The following is a 22,134-nucleotide window of genomic DNA, read 5'->3' as shown; positions in this document are numbered from 1 at the left end:
GGGTGTGAAAGGACATTTCAGGATTCTCTCCTATGTCAGCCGTAGTCTGTACTTAAATCTGGATAAGAAAGAAGAGTCAGAGAAGTTCGAACCGGACAGTGCTGGAAAGCCTGGAAATACATGTCCAACGAGTCATTTTTACATATATCTTGTAGGACACGACGTAACTGTGGTTTAAGATGCTTAGAGGCTAAGAAAAGTGCCCATCTGTAACGTAAATGGATCAAAAAGAATCTGAAAACTTTCCACGAAACGAATCCAACTTGATTCTTACCTTAATGTCAAGAACTGAAGATACAATAGAAAGATAAGCCGTTGTAAGTTTTGGAAGTTTATGCATGAGTAGAAGGAATTGAGACAGGCATTTGTGAGGTTTTCTTACCCAGATGTTCAAGCTTCTGATCATATACTAATCACAGTTTGTCGTTTCAGCCCATCATCTCTTCATAAGGCTTGCTTCTTGGCTAGCTATCTTTTAGCTTTAGCATTTGTAGTATTACGACACAAATAGCATATATTTCTTCGAGCAGAGGCCTATCACTTTTCCTGCTTCTTCATGGAGTCGTCACCTCTTGAGGTTGGAATCCCATTTCATATTTCAAATTTGATAGCTCTTTCCTTCTCACTGCCATTAACTTGTGGATCATCAAACCAATAATGGATGTTTTGTGTCTGTATGTGGTTATGCGCCCCAACCATCTGTTGATTTGCCCCACTGCACTGAAGCCTTTTCCGTCAAGGAGAGCAGTAAAGCTTGTCTATGGACTCCCTCCTTCACAGTACCGTCACCATTTGGGCCGTACTGTATCCTTGAGACGTCACCTCCACCACGGGCATCACTACCCGCGGCGAATGTCAAGCAGCAGAGCCGATTCATTCGGCTCTCCCCACAAGGCTACAGGTCCCGTACTCGACGACGAGCTCCCTTTGAGGTCAAGTAACCTTTCCAATTCAGAATCTGAGTATCATACAGGTAACCAAAGCGTTTAAAGAAGGCTGTGTTTTTTCGAACAGAGAGGGGGGATCGTGAGTTCACTGAGTTCTTGTTCTGATTTTTTTTTTTTTCATTCTTTCCTTGTAGAAAGTAAACCTTTCGGGAGACCCGAAAGAATAAGGTCTACCATTAGTGACTTGATGGTGGATTGGACGTCATGTGATGCAGGGGAGAAGGTGTGTGAGATGTGCGGAAATCCATTAATGGAGAAATTTCAATGCGGATTGGGAAGCAGAGTGGCTTATACCGATCCTTCTGTTGTTGCGATTCTGGCTTGTGGCCATGTTTTTCATGCTGAATGCTTGGAGGAAAGAACATCTGAAGTAGATAAATGTGACCCCCCTTGTTCTCTGTGTGGTGAGTTGCAGAACCCTTGCACGGCCGAAGCTGCAATAGGGACATAATTAGCTGCATTGAAGACATCAGTTATTCTTAGGCTCGGAAATTGAAACCCTTTTTGTTTGAAAGTTTCTGAGTACGAGCAATCCGTTTAACCATTAATCTCCCAATGTTGTAGTTTCAATGTCAAGCAATAACCCTTCTTGTCATGGTTCCTTTATATATTTCCTCTGCAGATGTCGCAATTGTTGTTGCTTCAAGTTGACTCCAAGTGTATTTAGTTAAGGTTATCTGAGTTTTGTTAGGGGTGGCATCGAATCGAACCGAACCGAATCGGTTCAAATTATTCCGATCTCGAATCGGATTTGAGATTAGGATCAAGTTCATTTAAGTAAATAAGCCGAATTCGAATGAGTGACGGTTTGGTTAGCCTTCTCGTTTACTTAAACTGGAGGGTACAAAGCCAGAGAATAGGGCACCTCTTATGCCTTCAGAATTTGATCTTCCTTCAACAATAACCAGCAATGTTGCCTATTTCAATCGTTCCTCAACCTTCTCACCATGTTCATCTTATGTTCATCTTATTATATAAGAAAAATAAAAAAAAAATAAAAAAAAGGGGACTATGGGATCTTTGTTGATATCATATTTTAGAAGCTTAGTGTAAAATATATATGAATGGAGATGCAGGCCACATGGTAACTAACCATGTTCCCTCACCTTGCCACCAACTTTAGGAACAGCCGTGGTGAGTTGGAATGTTGATGCACCTTATAATTAATAGTTGATTATATTTAAATTTTATTATTAGGGTGGCCATTCCCCATCAAAAGTTGTCTGAAATAAATATCTCACCGACTTGGAGGTTGTACGATCGCCAGAAATCATCTCATTATTGCCCTTCCCTCCCTAACTGCATCCATGAATCTGGGAATACTGAGTTAAAATGATTAAACAAATTATTACTGCTATTTTTCTCTAATTAATCTCAGTTTAATCATGGTCAGAGTAAAAAATTGCAATGAAGCCACTCCACCTCGAGACTCGAGCTTCCAGAGGATAAATTTTCCGAAATTCGATGGACTGGGGGAATCTCTTTAGAAGCTCCAGGACCTGGTCCCACCTGTACTTACCTGCAACGCACCCAATTTACGCCATCATTGCAAGTTGTAAGCCTAATGCAACTGATTGCCTCTATTATGAATCATCAAGGCCGTCTAATTTGGTGGGCCCTCAAAGTCGAAACCAACTTTGACGCTACCTTCTTGTCTGATCTCATAATTAAACACCGAAGAACTTTAAGATTTAATACGTTAATTATAGCAAAAAGAGATCTCACAGCTGGATTTTTTATTTTTTTTCACGAGATATTCGAGAATACCGAGTCCAGATGAGAAAATCGTGAGACGAGAAGAAGAGAAATAGAGATATACTTGGTACGACAGTGGAGCATCCTTACCCTAGGATGCGGATTGCGGAAGCCGAGAAGACTAGATTTTTTCTTCTTTTTAAATGTTTAATTTCTTTTAATAAAGGGGCATCGTGGACCCCATCTGATCACCGTCATGACGGCGTCGCGTTTTACCTACCCGGGCCCACTTAACTGTCGCTGGCACTCAAGACAACGGCGACAAATCCCCCACCATGACCTTAACCTATTCGAAGCTAAAGGGACCACCACAATCGGTGAAAACGAATCCCGAACCAACCGAAATACAGGAGTGTATTATCCGCTTGCAGTCGCACACCATTCGATGGCTGTTTCGTTAACGCCGGCGACGTCACGAGCCTCTCAAAGCCGCTCGAAATATCCGCAGTTAGAGACGCATTTGGTGGGTCCAATCGGCTATTGACCGGCTAAGATTGCGAGACACCAAGATGGGGCAGCTATTTGAACGGCAAGGATGGCAGGATCAGAGCGCCCGTTTAGGATAAGGCTTCCCGCGCTACGTCCGGTTCTCGTGAACCTGAACGTCTATTTCTTCGCAACTTTACTCTAATTAATAATGCCAAATTATGGAAAGTATTCCTGTTTTTTCTCTAAGTTTTATCACCTAATCTCGTTTATGATTATTTAATCATCAAAGGGAAAGCAAAAGCAGGTCAATTAATTTTTTCTCGCTAATTAATTCGTTAAAGCAAAGAAAAGTGGAAAAGAAGCGAGGAATGAGAATGGATAGGAAAAACTGATTTGGATTTCGGACACCAAAGCCGCGTCCAAAATACGCCTGTATACTCACAGGAATATGCCCTCCCAAATTACAAAAAAGGGCACAGAGACGCTCTAGCGCACATTCTTCCGCCTCCTTTTCTTGTATTTTCGCTATCCCTCTCTCCTCGTTTCTCATTATATATAAAGGGACAAAGATGCACGTCGCAGCTTACAAGTGTAGCTCAGAAGGAAAACCCTCACTCTTATAAGAAAAAACCCTTCTCTTCGTTTGTTCTTCATCTCCTCCCTTCCTTCTGGTGAATTTTTTTTTATTCACTGGGCGCCATGGGAGCGGTGATTCTCTCTGATCTCCTCACGGAGATTCTTATTCCGGTGGCGGCTGTCATAGGTATCGCCTTCGCGCTTGTGCAGTGGGTCATCGTTTCCCGCGTCAAGGTCTCGCCGGAGATACAGCCATCGACGACGACGAACAACAAGAAGAATGGATATACCGACTATCTCATCGAGGAGGAGGAAGGACTTAACGACCATAACGTCGTCGTTAAGTGCGCCGAGATACAGAATGCTATCTCTGAAGGTATTGGCTTTGTCCAGATCTGTAGTTTTTTTCACTGATCTGCTTATTTTATTTACTTCTCTTTTCTGTCATTTTACTAGATCTAGCGTTCTTGATCTCTCTATTTTCTCTTCTACTAGTTTCCTGACCGTTTTTCGATTTCTTTGTTTGCTTTAGGCTTTAATCTGAGTGTCTTGTGCGTTCTCTTTCTCTCTCTATGGGAGAAGGGACAGTATTTCCCAGAGAGTAGAAGTTAGGGTTTGGCGACGGTAGTTGTGTGATCTTGAGGCTCTGCTTCATATTAGTGTTAGGTCACTGGCGAAGTTACTTTTTTTCTCCTCCTTTAAATAATCTCTTTTCTCGTTCTTTAAATAATATTAAAAAGTCTTTAATTCTTTGAATTCTCTTCCCTTCCGCTGAAGGCTTAATAGTGATTATGTTGTTGAGTTCAGTACTACTTTGGGGTGCAAAAGACGTTGATCTCTGTTGCTCTTTATACTTTGATTCTAACTACAGATCTCTGTTGCTCTTTAGTTTTTGGAGAACTACGAGATGAAGGATTTGCAAATGTGTGAAAATATGGTGATGTTTTAGATCCGTGGTGGGGTTTGTTGTCTTCTCTGATCGTTCTATTACCAATTTTGCCCTTATGCCTGCTATTGTTTCTTCCTCACTTTAGATGATCATTTGTGGTGAACAACATTGAGCTGTTCGTGTCATTAGCTAAGTGACCATCTTTTTCTCTGCCTAATGTCATATTAAAATCAACACTTTTTAATGGTTTATGCGCTAGTTAGGAAAATGCACGCTAATTTCGTTTCTAAAAGCTATTAAAATATTTTTTCTTGTTATTTAAAAATATAATAATCAAGGGAGAGATTTCGATGGTAAAGAAATAAATTTGAATTCCATTGTCTTGTTGACAGTATGTCTTGGTCATCCGTCAGAGGTTTATTTATTTATTTATTTATTTTGTGGTCATCTTAATGTGTGGTTGATTGAGATTTCATTTTTTGCCCAAGTACAAAAATTTTCTCGTGACGTGCTCATTTCTCATTAGAATTATGCTTGTTACAGGAGCAACATCCTTCCTTTTTACCGAATACCAGTATGTTAGTATTTTCATGGTGGCTTTTGCCATTCTAATCTTCCTCTTCCTTGGATCGGTGGAGAGCTTCAGCACAAAGATCCAGCCTTGCACATACAGCAAGGACAAAATGTGCAAGTCTGCTCTTGCCAATGCCATCTTCAGTTCTGTTTCCTTTTTGCTTGGTGCCATCACATCTCTTTTCTCTGGTTTCCTTGGCATGAAAATTGCTACATTTGCAAATGCAAGAACCACCTTAGAGGCAAGGAAGGGTGTAGGCAAGGCCTTCATCACAGCATTCAGATCTGGGGCAGTTATGGGCTTTCTGCTTGCTGCGAATGGTCTTTTGGTGCTTTTCATTGCCATAAACCTCTTCAAGCTGTATTATGGAGATGACTGGGAAGGCCTTTTTGAAGCAATTACTGGTTATGGCCTTGGTGGGTCATCCATGGCTCTATTTGGGAGAGTTGGAGGAGGAATCTACACTAAAGCTGCAGATGTTGGTGCTGATCTTGTTGGGAAAGTTGAGAGAAACATTCCCGAGGATGACCCAAGAAACCCTGCTGTGAGTACAAAAAATAGAACCAAGACTCCCTCTACTATTGCGTCTTACATTTATTGTTCTTATCTGTTCTTTTTATTGCAGGTGATTGCGGACAATGTTGGTGACAATGTTGGAGATATCGCTGGAATGGGATCTGATCTTTTTGGTTCTTATGCAGAGGCTTCCTGTGCTGCCCTTGTTGTGGCGTCAATCTCCTCCTTTGGGATTAACCATGAATTGACTGCCATGTTCTATCCTCTCCTCATTAGTTCTATGGGTATTATTGTTTGTTTGATCACTACTCTCTTTGCGACTGACTTCTTCGAAATCACAGCAGTAAAGGAGATTGAGCCTTCTTTGAAGAAGCAGCTCATCATCTCAACTGCTCTCATGACTGTTGGTATTGCTATTGTTAGTTGGGTTGGCCTGCCCTCGTCCTTTACAATCTATAATTTTGGAGCCCAGAAGGTTGTGAAGAACTGGTAAGGAATCCTATAGTTCTTTCCGATTTTCTGAATTGCATAGGCATTTTCAAAAAACTCTAACAATCTGCTGCATGTCACTTCTTTTTTGCAGGGAGTTATTCTTCTGTGTTGCTATTGGTCTTTGGGCTGGGCTTGTCATTGGGTTTGTGACTGAATACTACACTAGTAATGCTTACAGGTATGAACACTACCTTTTGTTTTTTCATCTTGGGATGAGGTCCCCTGAAGGTCCTAAATACACCTTTTTTTGCAGCCCTGTGCAAGATGTTGCTGATTCCTGTCGGACAGGAGCTGCCACAAATGTGATCTTTGGGCTTGCTCTGGGATATAAGTCTGTCATTATTCCCATTTTTGCTATTGCTGTCAGCATTTTTGTCAGCTTTAGCCTTGCTGCCATGTATGGCATTGCGGTGGCAGCTCTTGGAATGCTGAGCACCATTGCTACTGGTTTGGCCATTGATGCATATGGTCCCATTAGTGACAATGCTGGAGGTATTGCTGAGATGGCTGGCATGAGTCACAGGATACGCGAAAGAACTGATGCCCTTGATGCCGCTGGAAACACTACTGCTGCTATTGGAAAGGTATGGATTTTTAGAAGGATTTTCTAGAATCTATCTAAGATTGAGTATATTATTTTTTCTTACTAGGATGTCACACTTTTTTACCATACTTTGTTTCTGTTGTCTTTAGCCATTATATGGTCATTTTTGTGCATAAATTTGCTTTATTTTCCCTCAATGTTGCTGTATATAATCATATCTAAGCAAGAAAAAAGATAAGAATGAAACTTAAAGAGTTTCCTTTAGATCTGCTTGGTTGCCTGTATATCTCCAGCCAATTTATTGTTGGCCGATCTGTCATTTATGTCACCGAGACCTCAAATGCTATTCAGATCCTCCATAATTTGAAATTGGAAACTCTGTGCATATCAGAGGTTGTGTGGTGAAGGAAGAAAGTTGAGGGCATTTGTGAAATCTTGTTATCTATGTTTGAGCTAGCTGTTGTAGAAATTTTCCCACCACGTTATTTGATATATCATTCATTTAAAGAGGAGTAAAATGGAAAATTGTTGGGGGTGATATAAATGGTATAGCATAAATTGTGAAGATCCAACGGCTCATACACTCGTTTTGGCGAATGCAAAAGTCGAATTACTTTTATTAAAGTTTTTAAAATAACTTGTTTTGAATGAGATGCCAACCTTCTTGAGTTCTGGCTTGTGTTTTGTTCTACCAATTATCCGTTGTACCTGAAGTTCGTTTTTATGCTATAGCTCACTTGTTATTCTCAGATTGATCATCATTCTCACTACACTCTGATCCACTTGATTCATGGTTGAACAGGGGTTTGCCATTGGTTCAGCCGCGCTGGTGTCTTTGGCTCTCTTTGGTGCTTTTGTGAGCCGTGCTGAAATTTCAACAGTGGATGTTTTGACACCTAAAGTCTTCATTGGGTTGATTGTGGGTGCAATGCTTCCATACTGGTTCTCCGCCATGACCATGAAGAGTGTGGGTAGTGCTGCTTTGAAAATGGTGGAGGAAGTTAGAAGACAGTTCAACACTATTCCAGGTCTAATGGAGGGTACTGCTAAACCTGACTATGCTACTTGTGTCAAGATATCTACTGATGCATCACTCAAGGAAATGATTCCACCTGGTGCTTTGGTTATGCTCACACCGCTCATTGCTGGCACGTTTTTTGGTGTTGAGACCTTATCAGGCGTCTTAGCTGGATCTCTTGTTTCTGGTGTTCAGGTCAGTGCGATTGGAAAGACACTTGTAGCTTTACCTATTTCTGTTTATCCTTTGATTTACTAACTATGGTTCTCTTTTTTTCCTCAACAGATTGCGATATCTGCTTCCAACACTGGTGGTGCATGGGATAATGCAAAGAAGTACATAGAGGTAAACTTCTGCACACTGACGGAGGTCCTGAATATGTCTGAAATCTTGTATTTTAACTCTTTTTAGGCAGATCTCCTTTGCAGTCAAAAGATGTTAGTGTAAGCGTCAATCAGGGTTTTCAGCACACCACAAAATGGTTTCACCGACGGAGATTAGATCAAAGGAACTAGTTCACCCATACCGCTGAAAGACCCTTGGTTCAGAAGTCGGAGCCCTTCCCAAACCCATCACAGTTGGTGGACCATAATGTTACTTTTGCCTCACTCGATAAGCTTACATTAGGAAACTTTTTCTTTTATAAATTTGAAACTTAAAAAAAAATGGTTCATAATTTTCAGTTATTCGGAAATTGGATACGCATAACACATTTAGTTAGTACTTTGAACATTACGTAAGTATTTTGTTTTGCATTCTGTTATTTGCTGTTGTAACCTGTCCCTAAGCAAGGATTTTGTATTATCCCTCGGGGCCGTCTCCTTTGGACTTAAATTTTCATCTTTTGAATTTTTAATTCTCTGGTGACGAGGGTTACTGATTAATTCTTTCATTAATTCTGCTAGGCTGGTGCTTCGGAACATGCAAGGACCCTTGGACCCAAAGGATCGGACCCACACAAAGCGGCTGTCATTGGTGACACCATTGGAGATCCACTGAAGGACACTTCTGGCCCTTCACTGAACATCCTCATCAAGCTTATGGCTGTGGAGTCGCTTGTGTTTGCTCCTTTCTTTGCTAGGCATGGTGGTCTCCTCTTCAAGATCTTCTGAAGTATTGCGTGAGGGAGAAAGGGAGAAAAAGGAAAAAGGATAAACAAAGCTCAGCTCTGCAGCGCGTTCTCTTACTTGAGAGTCTCCTTCCTCATCTTTTTTTAACTTAGTATTCTAGTCTTAATATGAAAGTCATTTCAAATTTTTGGGGTGCCCATGATCTATTTTGTCACGTTACTCTGAGATGGGCAAGAAAATTTTCCTCGTACTTTTTTTTATTTTTTATTTGGTGATAGAGAGATAGGAGTGGTGATCATTATTGATGTCTGGAAAATGAGTTGAAATAGGGCAGCTGTTCTTTTTCAAAAAGAATATTTGGACGTGCAAGGGCTCTCGGCCCATATAACTTCTGTAAGTTGTTTTGGCCCACCTGTGTTTTTAAATAGGAAGGGAACTTCTCTTGGAAGTAAATGGTTGTTGCTAGTTGGTTGAAATGTTAAGGATTTATGATCGTGTCTCTGATGATATAAAAGAGATGCGTTACTCGACGCTTGTAGGGATTTATTTATACTTATTGTCGATGAAATTATTTCACCAAGAATAGGACATCTCTCCGCCGATTTTTAATTTCACCGAGAATAAGTGGTTCCCGCTATTTAATGAAAATATTTTTTTGTACATAGTTGAAATTTAATAAAAATATATACTATTTAATAAAAAATGTTTTATTTACTGAGAAATATGGTTTCTATTAACGAAATTAATTTTACCGATAAGATTGCCTAAAAAAAATCAAATTTCTTATAATGAGGAAAGGGGGAGTATTGTGGAAAAATAGGGTTCTAGGAATGAATATGGTTGAGAGAGGTAAGGCTTGAGTTTTGAGGAAGTCATCAACCATTAGGGACTTGGAAGTGGTTTTAGACTTTTAGGGCTCGAGAGGAATGGGAGGATTGATGAAGAAGGACCAGACAAATCATGTAAAAAAACCTAAGTTAGAGGTTGGACATTAGTGATCTTAGATTTATGATCTTAATCATTAATATACTAATAGATTAAATTAAGTAATAAAAAAAACTTGAAGAACCTCAAAAATTCATGCTTTCCAATGACAAAATCTGAATTATTTGCAAAATTACTCCAGGCTCATCTCCCTCCAAAATCAAAACCGAATACAGGGAGACAATCGCGCTTTTGGTGGATCTACGGGACTTCCTAGTAAACATCGGACTGGAAATTCGTGAATGTGATCTTGTTTACAGTGGAGGGAGTGAAGTCTAATGGATTATTCCATCCTTTCATGTCTATCGGAGACCATCTCATGTTGACATTCTCCATCTCCATGCCGGAAATATGCTCCATGATCATCCCGGCGGTTCTGTGCCTCACCATCCCTTGGCAGCCCGGCCGGTAATCAACCCAGCCGTCCGGGAAGTCCGTCCACCTTTTGAAAGTGAAGTTGGCGTTCGTGAATTTGATATTGCTCAGAAGGCCACCGTCCGTTCCGGATAAGAAAAGACCATTCTCAGAGTTTGACGTGATGTTGATGAAGTGGACATTGGAGATGGATCCAGCGCTGGCGTTGGCTTCTCGCCGGCATGATGTCATGTAGATGGGCTCTGCGCGACCCCACCATGAAGGATGGTAGTACCTTGTAGTTATCTTGATGTTCGAGAACACCATGTCGCTTACGTTTCCTGCACGAAGAGTCTTTTCATCAGTGATCCTCAACCTACCAGAAACCATAAACGAACACAGAGGCCCGGAAGGGGAAGGGGAAGAGAAGCTTTACCTCCATCCCGAATCTGAAATCCGATTCCTCTGTGTGAATCAACAATGGTGATGTTATCGAAGTGAAAGTTTTGAAAATTGAAGACGCTTCCGCTCCCTAGTTTGAGCGCCGAGGATTTGCTTCGGATGACGGTATCAGTGGCCGTTAGGTTAATCACCGGCCCGGAAGTTGATTTGGGACAGATGCCGTCGTCTGCTGTGTCAATGTGACATCTCGTGATATATGTGTTGTTTGAGTCTTCTACATCAATTCCATCATTGTTTGGCGTGTCAAAGTCCCCTCTGATCGAGACGTCGTGAATTACCGTGTTGTTGTTTCTCAGAAGATGCAGGCTGCAACAACAAGATTCAATTGATAAGAACAAAGTGTCCAATCGAATCATTCGGCCCTTGAATCAATTCTCTCGCAATAAAAATCAATTTCAATCCTGCAACTCTAAAATCCAATTCAAGCGAGTACTTTTTAGATTTAGAACAAGTATCTATCTATCAACTCGGGTACTCACCACCAATAAGCGCAGTCCCTGAGATTGATGTCCCATACTCTAATATTTTTAGAGTCGATGAACCCGACGAGCCACGGCCGGCACTCGTCCCCGAGACATTTGCCCGTCTGATTCCAGCTCTTCATCACGTTCTTCCGAGGATCGATCGTCTCCACAAACGCAGAACTCTGACCGTTGATTTCTCCTCGCCCCGTGATGCCCACGTCCGTCGCGTTCTCCGCCACGATGGCGTACCATCGCTGCCGGTCGAACGGGTACCTGTCCTCCTCAGTCGCACCGAGAATCTTCGCCCCTTCGTCGAGGTCCAACACCACCCCCGATTTCAAGTACAGGGTACCCGAAAGGTAATTTCCTGGGGGAAACTTGACTCGACCCCCTCCGGAGGAGGAACATGAGTCAATGGCAGCTTGGATATGCTCCGTGTCGTAGTTCTTGCCCTCGCCGGAGGCGCCGTAATCTGTGACGGAGACGACGGTTTGGGCTATATCTAATGATTCTGATCTGGGGAGTTGGATGGTGGGATTCGTTAACGATCTTGATTGGTTGGGTAGGCAGAAGAAAAAGGTGAACAATATGAGGAGAGGGATCGCCATTTTCTTGTCTTCGCCTCCCCTCATTGACGAAGCTTATGTAGTTTTTTCTATCGACAGATGCCCAGACGCCGGGCATATCCAAATCCAAACGGTCAGCGTTTATCTGAACGCCATGATCGGACTAGTAGGTTATTTTATCCATTTGTTGTTTTACGTGTTTATCCCTGGTTTTGACAAACTTGCACAAAAACGGGAGAGGATTGCTTCCGCTTTTATTGAAAGATCTAAACCAAATATCAAGAAGAAAAGGGAGGCAGAGCCTTGCACGTAATTTATTGATAAAGATGGTGATAACTTCTCCGGTGAGAAAGAGATCCAGTGACAGCCAACAAAGGTGGATCGATGAAGAAAAAGGGGTCTGGAGGAGAGAAGAAGCACGACAGTAAAATTGTTTTATCTTGGCAAAATTTTTCACGGAGAAGAGTATATGTTCCGTGGACAACAAGAAATTTTGCTGGGAATAACCCTCCCAAAAAAATATATTATTATCAAAAACAAATTTTGCCGGCAATAATAAAGTATTTTTTTTTCCAGAATCACTTTCTAGAATTGTAATAATGCAAGCTGGTGCGTGTACTCTTATTTCCTTTTGAAGGATGTAATCCTATTGGCATGGTCATTGCAAATACCTTCTCAAAACTATAAAAAGAGCCTTAAAGGCCGGGGTAGAACATTGAACTCAAACCTTTTGAGCACAATTCATGCCCATTCTCCTCACCCACTTTCTCTCCTCTTCCTAGCCTATTCATGAGCTGGAACTCATTTCCTTATTTTCATCTCTTCTTCATTTTTCGCTTTTATCTTACTCTCTTGTTATTATTATGTGAAGAAGGCTCGAAAAATCAACATAGTATCAGAGCAACCAATCTAGGGCCTAAGCCAACTAAAAAATTATTTACTTGATGATGGATGAATTCGTTGATGGGAAAACAATGGTTTATCAATATACTGATGATCTCCTATTAAAGATAAGAACCTTTCATATATATAAAATCCCAATGTTTAACATAGCTGGTGAAACTTTCCTTTTTAGGACTTTCCAAAATTTGATCTCTTAGAATTTTTTTTCCTTTCTTCTAAAGAGATGGTTGATTGAGTAATCACTAGTCCAATTATGTCTGGAAATAATCACTTGCCTTTTTAGATTTTAAAAAAATTGATTTCTTAAAATAACCACAATTCCGCTCAAATGGGTTTAAAATTTCCTTTTTGTGCTTGAAATATATTCAATCATGGATAGTCTTCAAAGACTTTATAATATCTTTCAAGCCATATACACCACCAAACAAGAAGGCAATCTCAATGAATTTTTTGACAAATTCAGAGGTTACTTGCAAGATTAGAAGTTGCCTCAACCATATTTCTTTGATGTGGCTACTAAAAATAAAATAACATAAAATAAAAATTAAATATTTCTTTGATTATGAAAAAATAAAATAAAATAAAACCCTCACTAAAGAAGATTATGAAGTCTTCTAGAAATTGAAAAATATGTTCATTACCACTCCTAGCACCTCTTCAACCACCACAAGTATGTTATCCACTCTTTTGTGTGGGTCTTCTCCTTCCTTGATTATTAATTGAGGGGCTTCTGAACATCTTACTAGGAAGATTGGTAACTTCTCTAAACTTTCCCCTTGTCATACTCCCAAGTTTATATCCATTGCCGATGGATCTCAAAACACAAGTGTACATGGGATAAATGTTTCAAAACCTTCTTCTTCTCTACCACTATCTATAATACCTTCTTTGTTCCTTAATTCCCCTTTAAGTCTTTTATTTGTAAATAACTTTACAAAAAACTTTGGATGTTTTGTAATGTTTTATACCTCTCATTGTGTCTTTCACTGGACCAAACAGGAGATTGATGGCGGCCATGAGAATCGAAAAGGATAGGGGGTTGCAGGTCATTTTCCCTAGTAAGAGAACACAATATAGGTAAGGGCCTGGGCATCCCACCGTTGAATCATTGAAAAAGTTTAACATGGTTTTTAATAGTTTCAATGCAGGCTAAAGGCTGAAGGCGTACATTCAATACCTTGTTATATGAGTTATGTTTTGTACTCAAAATTGCAGCTGAAGAATTACAGGACAAGGGGAAGATTACTAAATAAGCAGAAAGGGAAGAGGAAGATGACTTCATTACTTCAGATAATACTGAAGAAACAGCCCCGTCATCTTGCCTACATGTTTATAAAGAAAGTATAAACAAAAGATAGGTTTCAGACAGTAACAGCTCACACTGCTAATGCAGGCAGATAGCTATGTTAGTAATTAGAGTATGGAATCTGCTAATTTCCTTACTCTACTAAAAGGAAAATTAGGGTGTCGTTCAATGTCTGCAAAAACGAGCAGTGATATGGCAACCCTAAAGAATGTCGAGAGCTTCTCTCCACTACGCTGCTGATGATGATCTCTGATATTTACACTAGTTTTTAAGCTTCGAATCCAGATTCTTCAGAGTTCCATTTTCAACTGGTTGGGACGTAGTGGCACTGTACAAAAACAAAATAAGATACCGGATTAGCGGCGGTAAATGGTTTCAGAAACTTACAAACACCGCAGCATTTAACAAAGAAGATGCCGAGAGCGTCTTAAAATAAAATCCGGAAAACCTGGTATTGGATTTCAAAATCGCCCGTTTCAATGTCGACAGAAGCTGTGTCCACATTTTTCAAGTAAATGAAATAGCAGCCCGGTTTCTGGACAGACGACATCGCTACCGACAAAACATACCTGAATTTCCGGAGTTGTAACCAAAAAGCGACGGATCGGGAAAATCTCCTCTCGCCCAACCCAGAGTCTGCATCATATGAGCCGGCCAGAGCGGGTGATGTTGCGGCTGCGGTTGTGGCTGTGGCTGTGGCTGCCTTCCTCCGCTAGGTTCAATCTCCGGCCACGGTAGCGCCTCCATTTCTAGTGACCCAATCGCGGTACCGGCAGTTAAACTCCCATTCTATGAAGAAATGGGAGCGAGTTTAAAACCAGACGGATTACAAAAATACAGAAAATTTGGCTTCAAGAAAATGTCCCATTATGTGATTAACCTAGAAAGCCCCCAGGCTAGATCATATGTCCTCCTTCACCATGGCCGCGGAGTTTGCGGCACTACAGGGCAAAAGATCAAACCGATAATTCCCAGATGACCAGACCTGGACCAGATAAAGCCCCTCTCAAAGTCTCAACGGGTGGGTTCTCTCTCTATTTCTCTCTTTCTCACTCTCACTTCTTCGAAAGTAGCACGAAAAATTGCAGAGGGGAGCGGTGAAAACACCGAGGGGCACTTACTTCTGCGGACAGGAAGCTGTCCAGGCCAAAGTCGATTCTCGGGTTCACCGCCGCGAGTCTCATCGACAGGAACTGAAACCAGAAGCGCTTTAACCGCATCAGCAATAAACACAGGGGGGAGCAAATAAAAGGATTAGCGTAAACAACTTACATGCCCTTAATGACCGGAATCTTTCACAATTCCGGGATCACAATTAATACTCAGAATCAATAATAAAATGGAGAATTGAGTCAACGGACCTCCACTTGACGCTGCAGAGATTGTACGTGGTTAATGATCTCGTCCAACACCAATGCCGTACCTGAAATCTGCGAATTACTGTTCCGTCAAAAAACCAAGACCCAAACAGAAGCGACATGACGGAATTTAACTTTAGTCACTGTGAAAAAAAGTGTAGAATGCGGCCAGGTTGGTCGGTGGTCAATACATTTATGATCAGAGAGCAAAAGCAGAGAAGGATATGGGCCTCGGAACTGAGGTTTAAGAATCAACGGAAGCGGCAAGAGGGAAAAAGAGAGCCCGGCATGAGCTTCACCGTGCATGTTGCAGGTCTAATCAATCAACTCCAAATCGATTGGTCGGAATTTAATCCCAAATTCAAATGCCCAGCTCTGCGAGGGTGATATACTGTTTCTTTTTCAGAAGAAACCGAGAGGATAAAAAAATATTGTTTAAAGGAAATCTTTTAAAAATCCAAACATACCCAAGCACTACTGAAAAGACAAAGCAGTCCAGAGACTCGTTGTAGTGTCGACAGGGAAGGGTGAAAAGATGCTTTCAGTGGTCCAAAATGTTGCAGTTTTCGACGGCGGCATCGTCTTTAAAGTTGGAGGTGAAAAATGCGGGAGCAGTCAAAAAAGGGAGTGGAAAGAGGTGAAAACGACCATACATTTGGCTAAGCCTCGAGTAATTGCTTGCAAAGACCGGTAGCCAAAAGAAAAAAGAAAAAAAACGAAACCACCGCTATTTACGTAAAGCAACCTTTTCAGAATCCAAAACAAAAAAGTGATCTTTCCATTTTCCAATCCTGGATTCTGGTGAGTTCCTTCCACCAAGTCTTACCAGACGAAGGTGAGTCCAGGGGAATTCGTATTGCCGATTTGCCAAAGGTTTAGCAGGACAACTGGATTGAGTTCTCTGTAGTTTATACATACTCTATCCGCGGACTACTGAAACAGTCCGATGAATTAAAAAAAAAGAAAAAGTAATGGCGTTAAAAACGGAACCACCGAATGGGAAGAAGATAAAGAGCGAACCTTGTTGCAGCCGGGGACCAGCTCCTGAAGCAGTTTCATCCGGGCATTGATTTTCTCTCGCCTCGCCTGAGAACGTAATAAACAACTGAGTAAAATAATGAGAACAGAAACCTTATCATTAATCACATGATTAAATAACAGGATTAAACGGTGATTGAAAAGATAATCATGGTTTACTCGCTCTGCTAGGCTGTGACTGTCCGTGGCTTGGCCTCTGCGGGCTCGAACGTGAACGTAAGGAAGCTTCTCACCGTCTTTACTATCCTCAACCGTTTTCGAGTTGCCGTCGTCCACGTTTTTGCTTTTCTTCGCGGCCGTTTTCACCTAATCCAGAAACGGAAAGTTTCAGGACATGACCGATTCACAACCAGTTATCGGAAAGGGAAACACCTCATCTCCGTTACCTTTGCCTTGCTGCTCTTCTCCGTTTCTTTTCTTTTCCCGGGGCGTTGCGTCTCGTTCAATGGAACTGGAACAGAAATTGTCGGCGAGGAATTCGGGTTAGAGTCGGAATCGGCCCTTTCGGTCTTCGGCTTGAGGGAATTTTCAGTCGAATTGGAAGGATCAGAGCTGGATGCAGGCGATTCTTCTGCGGCGGCGAAAATCGAAAACTTGGCAGCTCGCTCCACCAGAGCTGCGTTGGAAGGAAATGTTGGACAACAGGTGTAGGAAAGAGCAAGGGGCTTTTCGCTCCGTTGACGGTCTCTCCATATTCCGGCAGCGGAGATGGGTACAGATTCACCGGAATCCGGAGTATGAAGGAGCTCCAGGGCTTGGCTGGGTGGAAGGCCGAGAAGGGCGGTGAAAGAGCTGCCTTTCTCCGTCGGTGAATCAATGTTTTGCTGGAGTAGGTTTTCTGTCATCAAACTGTGGATCTCGTCTCCGAAATGGTAGGTTTCCTCCATCTCCTTGGAGTAATTCTCGTCATTTCCAGATCCGGCTCCGGAAATCGGCGCGTGCTCCATGGCAGTCCAATTCTCCCCTTAGATCGGGAAAAAAATATAGCCGAATTCGTACCGGAAGCTGGCAACAAGTATCCGTCTCGGAAGTAACTCACAGAGATGGATCCCTTGGCACGTCTATTATCCTCAGGACACTTTTTTCTCCCATCAGTCGCCGAAACCGACCCAAAACCCCCCACACCACAAATTGGTAATTCGCAGCTCAAATTCTGCTCCGAAATTACAAGGAAATGGAAAGGAAGACGAAGATGAAGAAACGATTGGGTTAGTTAGGCGAAAGACGCTCCTAGTGAAGGCAGTGTAGTTGAGGTGGAGCGGAAACCAGAGAGGCTGGAAAGCTGGAATTGCCTTTCAAGAGAAACTCGACATTTGAGGCCGAGCAACGGCGGAGGGAGAGAGAGAGAGAGAGCTCTATATGATGCTCCCATGGCTCTCCCTCTCTCTCATTCTCTCTCTCTTCGTTTACGGTTTTTTACCAAAAGCGGTTGCTTTTGAAAGCAACGTGCATTACAGTACATGACCCGAACTCCCTCTCCATCAAAATGGTCTTTTTATTCTCTGTAAATTGGAAAAACACGAAGGGCCCCGGCGCGGCTTGTCAAGAAGAGGCTCAACGCCGCACTTAAGCGCTTTCTTTTTTATACGAATCAGTCCCCATTGACTTTTTATACATACTAAATACTAGATACGTACACGAGGGCATCCCAACCCGTCCCCTCACTTGCATCCCTGGCTCGGGTTCGGTCCAAGTGTTTTAAATTAAATCGCCCAACGACCCATCGTTTTCCCCGCATTTATAGAAAAGATGAGTACGACGAACCGTCGCAGCTGTTGACACCTTGCAACACCCGAAGTCGCTCTGCAACCATCCATGCCCGCAGTCCGTTTGATTTCTTCTCTTTTCCTTTTCCTTTATTTTGAAAATCTTTACGTCGACGAGCATTTTTATTGTGCCCGCAGTCCATTATTGTGACCGCAGTCCATTTGGTCCGGACTGCGAATAGCTCAATTTGATCGGCGAGTCCTCCGGGGAACTATCAAAAAGTACGGAGCCCCCATTTTCAAAGAGTTGATCAAAGCACCAAAACCCAATTTCAGCGGAATAAAGAGGCTCATTGATTCGTTCCCGAGAAACCCGATTACCAAAAAGCTCCGTCCTGGTTTGTTGAATTCAGGTCTTCGGTTTCTTAATCGAGTCTATTGAACAGGATTTACTTGGCATGAGAGGCAGCAGTGTGAGCCTTCATCGCCTTTTTCTCGTGCAGTCAGTCTCATTAAACGAGCCCCCACCGCTGTAATTCTCTTCCACCAGGCACGGCCGCAAGAGACGACTGGTCGCCTTTTACATCACTAACTGAAGCCGTAAAAGAGAAAAAAACATTCGCATTAATATTGTATCTTTATTGTTTTTTAAGACTTGATCAGACTCGTTGCTTCATTTCAACTAAAATTACTTCCATCTCGACCATGACAGATAATATGAATTAAACGAAAAAAGACCATTAATAGTCGTATAAAGATACCATCAAGTTTGGCGAAAGCAGTTAATGAGACCAAGTCAGGCCTGCTTTTTCTAATCTCTAACTCGGAACGGGGACTTCATTAACGATAGCTCGTGAATGTGAGTCTCGCAATGGATCGTATTGAGTTCTTTAAACCTGTACCTTTCTCTAATTTTTCTGTTCATCGCAAAAAAGCGAAAGACGTCTTCTCAGCCGGCCCGGAGTTATAGCGTGCGTTAGTCCATTCAGAAAGCGTTTTAATGGAAGAATGACAGCTTGACCTTTTTAAGAACTGAGAATTTCCGAGATGGGATGTGATTAGACTGTTCAAAATCATTAACGGGATTAGTCTTGTGAATAAGACCCAGAATGGATTTTACAAATTTTGATAAAAAAATAAATTTATATATTTTTAATGTTTTTTTTTTTTGTCACAAGAGCCAATGTTATCAAACCGGACTAATCTAGCCAGCAGAGTTGGTTCAATCAGAACCGGTGCTCCACCTTAAGTACCTACATAACTTGCTATTAAATCACACTTATTTAAAATTAAGGTGATTTGTTATTGATAGCAACAGTAGGACCATTTAATAGGTGACAGTAAATTCCCTAACTTTGTTTTTGGTATAAGTATTAAAGTCTCTTAAGGGGCCACTCCGTGGTCCTAACTAATATGTGTAAGGGCTTGGGAAGAAATGAACCAATCCAAAGTGGTAGTCACTTTTAGGATGGCCTACTCTTTTGGATTGGTTCTAACTAATATGTGTAAGGGCTTGGGAAGAAATTTTTATTCTCTTTTAATTACCTTTGATAATAGTAAACAAGTAAAATTAACACTCTTGATAGTGAGACATGAGAACTTAGCTTCTCTATTTGTGGTAATGTGAGAATATCTTCTTTATTTGTTGAAGCACATCCCAATGGCACAAATTGTTGAGTACCACATGGCACTCAGCTTGCAATGAAAGTGCATTGCCTGCAAGTGCAAAATAGTAGTACCAATTCGAACCGGCTAAATGTAGTGCCATAGGGTGCCAAGCAATTTGATCATGTCATTGGGTCTTACTGCAATAAGCATTGCAACAAATCTAGAACTCGGGGTGTCCTTTCTATGTTCATAGTGTTGTAGGCATGTCACAATTTCATGACGAGACTTAAGTTGATGCAATGAAACTTATCCATGATTGTTGTCTGTGATAGTGTGAATATCTTTAGTTTTACTGTGTATAATAGTGTTTTTATGTTTTATGTTATTAATGAATTTCATACTGATTTATGCCTTTAGTTAATAAGGATAATTTTGTATAACCTATAAAGATTGGACATAAAGGGAGAATGATCAAATAAGATAGAGCTAGAAATTTGAAATCTCAAAATCTGATTTGGAGTTTGAAGAAATGAAGAAGTAAAGACATAAAAATGAAATTGATCTCGTTCAAAAACTAGACCTGACAAGGCCCCTGACAAATTTGAGAAAAAAAGGGATAGGAGATGTGAACAGATTAGGAAAATGCCAATGAACCAATTGAAGATGGAGAGGTCACCTGAGATGAATAAAGATGAAAATGAGGCCAAGATTGTTCCAAGATAAAAAGATACAAGGAGAAGAAGAGGAGAATGAAGGAAAAAGAAGGGAAAACACGTAATTAAGTGCTAATGAGAAGGAGAAAGAAGCTACAAAATGAAGAAGATGTAGAGAGAAAAGGAAGTAGTAGCATAAGAGATGGTCATGCAACCTAGGTATAGGATGATGAAAAGAGCACCCTTGGGAGGATGAAAGTTACCTTCTAAGGAACCTCCTAGTAGACCTAGGTGAGATTAGGGCCATTGTTAGCTCAACTCCAATGGAGTAAAATTCCAAGTCTTAACAAAGTGTTTAAGACACTTTATGAAGTCTTGCATATGTGGAGTGAGACACATTGCTTAGTCTTAGGATCCCTCCAAAGTCGGTTATGCTCTAATTATAATATCTTTTGATATTGCTTACAAATGATTGAATGCATGCACATGTGGGGGATTGTGAAAGAAGAGAGGGAACAGTTGTGCATAACAAAATATGCATGCCATAAATAGAGGGAGCATAGTTATAGTCCCATAAAAATTTCAATGATGTCAAAAGTGGGAGAAAATTTGAAGAAAGCATATAAAAATTCTTAGAAAGGGAGAGCACAGACAAAAAGATAAATATACAAGTCACTGGTAGTTTTTTAGTTTTTATTGATGATTATACACTCATTTGCGCTCATAGTTTTATATGTTTATGAGTGTTTGTTATCATAAAAAAGGGGAAAATGCTGGTCTTAAGATCCCCATTTAAGTTATAGTGATGTACATCAAGAATGACTTGCAGCTCAAAAAGCCTCCAAAAGAAATTTTTAGCAACATACTCTTTTGATCGACACACAATTGACCAAAACACCAATACAAAGAAGGAATGCATGGAGCTCATGGCAAGAAAGTACACATAATGACCAAGTAGCACCGTTTGATTGAGCAAAAGAACTTAGCACAACAGTGAAGTTGTTCGACTGGACACCCTTCAAAAAACTCTATAGAGGAAAAATAAAAGTAGTTAGGTTTATGTTCTCAACTATGTGAAAGTATTTCCCTTAGAAACTAGTATCCTAGGGTTTATAGGCTACAAGAACATGGTTGTAATTTTTTAAATTGATTAAGTTATAAATAGAGGAGAAGGGTTTGGAAACCCTAATCTCACCTATCTTTTTTCTTTCTAAAAAATTCAAAAAACACTTTAACATCAATCTTTGGTTCAACATAGAAAACGTGCTTCATGACACAATTTTTTTTAGAGAATGGATTATTTATTTTATGGGTGCTCTCAAAATGAAAAGTCCTAATCTATCAGTATAGGCAAAGAAATTATAAATAGGAACAGAAAAATCCTTGACACTGCTCTTACTCTCTCTTTCAACCAATTCACCTTGCTTGTATATGCTTGTGGATATGTTGGATATGTTTTCACCAAAGCAGTCTAGTTATTGGATCTTCCCCTAAAAGCAGTTGGGTTTATTATGCTCTCAACTCCTAAGGCATATACAACACTCCAAAGTCCTCTCTTACTTTGAAATCAAAATTTGAAATTGATTTGCATTTTGAAAAAGGTCAATTATGAAAAGAGCTAACTATTTATAGGTTTATGTTTTGAAATTAGTGTTTGATTAGCATATTTCATGCTAGAATATTTTCTCACATATCTTTCTAGCATATGGTCCCGTTTGGGATTTTGAAAAAAAAAGGCTACTGATTAGTTGGTGGCATTTTTTTAGAAAATAAAAGCATTATTGAGTTTATCTAAACCGAAGGACTTAAACTTTGAAATCAAGGTTTCCTGTTTGAATCACTGACTAGTGTGTTTATATTGTGAGATCACTTTTAGCTTGAGTTTCTTTAAGAGTTACCCTTGTTAGAAAAAATAATCCAAG

The 22,134-nt window shown here is 40.8% G+C and overlaps 3 protein-coding genes and 1 long non-coding RNA gene across 4 annotated transcripts; 2 read left to right on the top strand and 2 right to left on the bottom strand.

The window, feature by feature from the left end:
- The first annotated feature begins 536 nt into the window (after positions 1-536).
- LOC137940061 (uncharacterized) lies at positions 537-1,505 on the top strand. Its single transcript, XR_011110310.1, has 3 exons — positions 537-577; positions 727-973; positions 1,082-1,505. It is a non-coding gene; the product is annotated as an uncharacterized lncRNA (long non-coding RNA).
- A 2,222-nt stretch (positions 1,506-3,727) lies between these two features.
- Positions 3,728-9,263, top strand: LOC137942104 (pyrophosphate-energized vacuolar membrane proton pump-like). Its single transcript, XM_068787786.1, has 8 exons — positions 3,728-4,083; positions 5,140-5,714; positions 5,796-6,175; positions 6,270-6,356; positions 6,432-6,762; positions 7,525-7,935; positions 8,026-8,085; positions 8,646-9,263. The coding sequence occupies exons 1-8, from the start codon at positions 3,831-3,833 to the stop codon at positions 8,850-8,852; spliced, it is 2,304 nt and encodes a 767-aa protein (XP_068643887.1). The 5' UTR covers positions 3,728-3,830; the 3' UTR covers positions 8,853-9,263.
- Positions 9,264-9,900: 637 nt separating this feature from the next.
- On the bottom strand, positions 9,901-11,778 carry LOC137941715 (probable polygalacturonase). The gene is made up of 3 exons (XM_068787250.1): positions 11,090-11,778; positions 10,585-10,916; positions 9,901-10,489 (listed from the first exon to the last, which is right to left on the bottom strand). Exons 1-3 carry the CDS (start codon positions 11,704-11,706, stop codon positions 10,008-10,010), a joined length of 1,431 nt encoding a protein of 476 aa, XP_068643351.1. The 5' UTR covers positions 11,707-11,778; the 3' UTR covers positions 9,901-10,007.
- A 1,908-nt stretch (positions 11,779-13,686) lies between these two features.
- Positions 13,687-17,688, bottom strand: LOC137941271 (transcription factor bHLH48-like). The gene is made up of 7 exons (XM_068786601.1): positions 16,632-17,688; positions 16,405-16,551; positions 16,228-16,293; positions 15,211-15,279; positions 14,971-15,042; positions 14,419-14,638; positions 13,687-14,177 (listed from the first exon to the last, which is right to left on the bottom strand). Exons 1-7 carry the CDS (start codon positions 17,190-17,192, stop codon positions 14,140-14,142), a joined length of 1,173 nt encoding a protein of 390 aa, XP_068642702.1. The 5' UTR covers positions 17,193-17,688; the 3' UTR covers positions 13,687-14,139.
- Positions 17,689-22,134: the final 4,446 nt, after the last annotated feature.

The sequence above is a fragment of the Aristolochia californica genome, unplaced genomic scaffold (assembly GCF_029961685.1).
Source record: "Aristolochia californica isolate CCGP_79_NKW_82.1479 unplaced genomic scaffold, dmAriCali1.0.hap1 SCAF_9, whole genome shotgun sequence".
NCBI classification, from domain to species: Eukaryota; Viridiplantae; Streptophyta; class Magnoliopsida; order Piperales; family Aristolochiaceae; genus Aristolochia; species Aristolochia californica.
The sequence above is the reverse complement of the archived record's forward strand: the minus strand, read 5'-3'. Positions and strand labels throughout refer to the sequence as shown.

Bases quoted from the DNA above. Each gene is read 5' to 3' on its own strand.
- LOC137942104 (XM_068787786.1), top strand. From the start codon at position 3,831: ATGGGAGCGGTGATTCTCTCTGATCTCCTCACGGAGATTCTTATTCCG. The intron at 6,357-6,431 runs GTATGAACACTA...CTTTTTTTGCAG, and splicing joins TACACTAGTAATGCTTACAG to CCCTGTGCAAGATGTTGCTG. The intron at 6,763-7,524 runs GTATGGATTTTT...ATGGTTGAACAG, and splicing joins CTACTGCTGCTATTGGAAAG to GGGTTTGCCATTGGTTCAGC.
- LOC137941715 (XM_068787250.1), bottom strand. From the start codon at position 11,706: ATGAGGGGAGGCGAAGACAAGAAAATGGCGATCCCTCTCCTCATATTG. The intron at 10,917-11,089 runs GTGAGTACCCGA...TTGTTGTTGCAG, and splicing joins AGGGACTGCGCTTATTGGTG to CCTGCATCTTCTGAGAAACA. The intron at 10,490-10,584 runs GTAAAGCTTCTC...CTCTTCGTGCAG, and splicing joins ATTTCAGATTCGGGATGGAG to GAAACGTAAGCGACATGGTG.
- LOC137941271 (XM_068786601.1), bottom strand. From the start codon at position 17,192: ATGGAGCACGCGCCGATTTCCGGAGCCGGATCTGGAAATGACGAGAAT. The intron at 15,280-16,227 runs GTTCGCTCTTTA...AGTAATTCGCAG, and splicing joins TGGTCCCCGGCTGCAACAAG to ATTTCAGGTACGGCATTGGT. The intron at 14,178-14,418 runs GTATGTTTTGTC...GTTTTTGTACAG, and splicing joins TTACAACTCCGGAAATTCAG to TGCCACTACGTCCCAACCAG.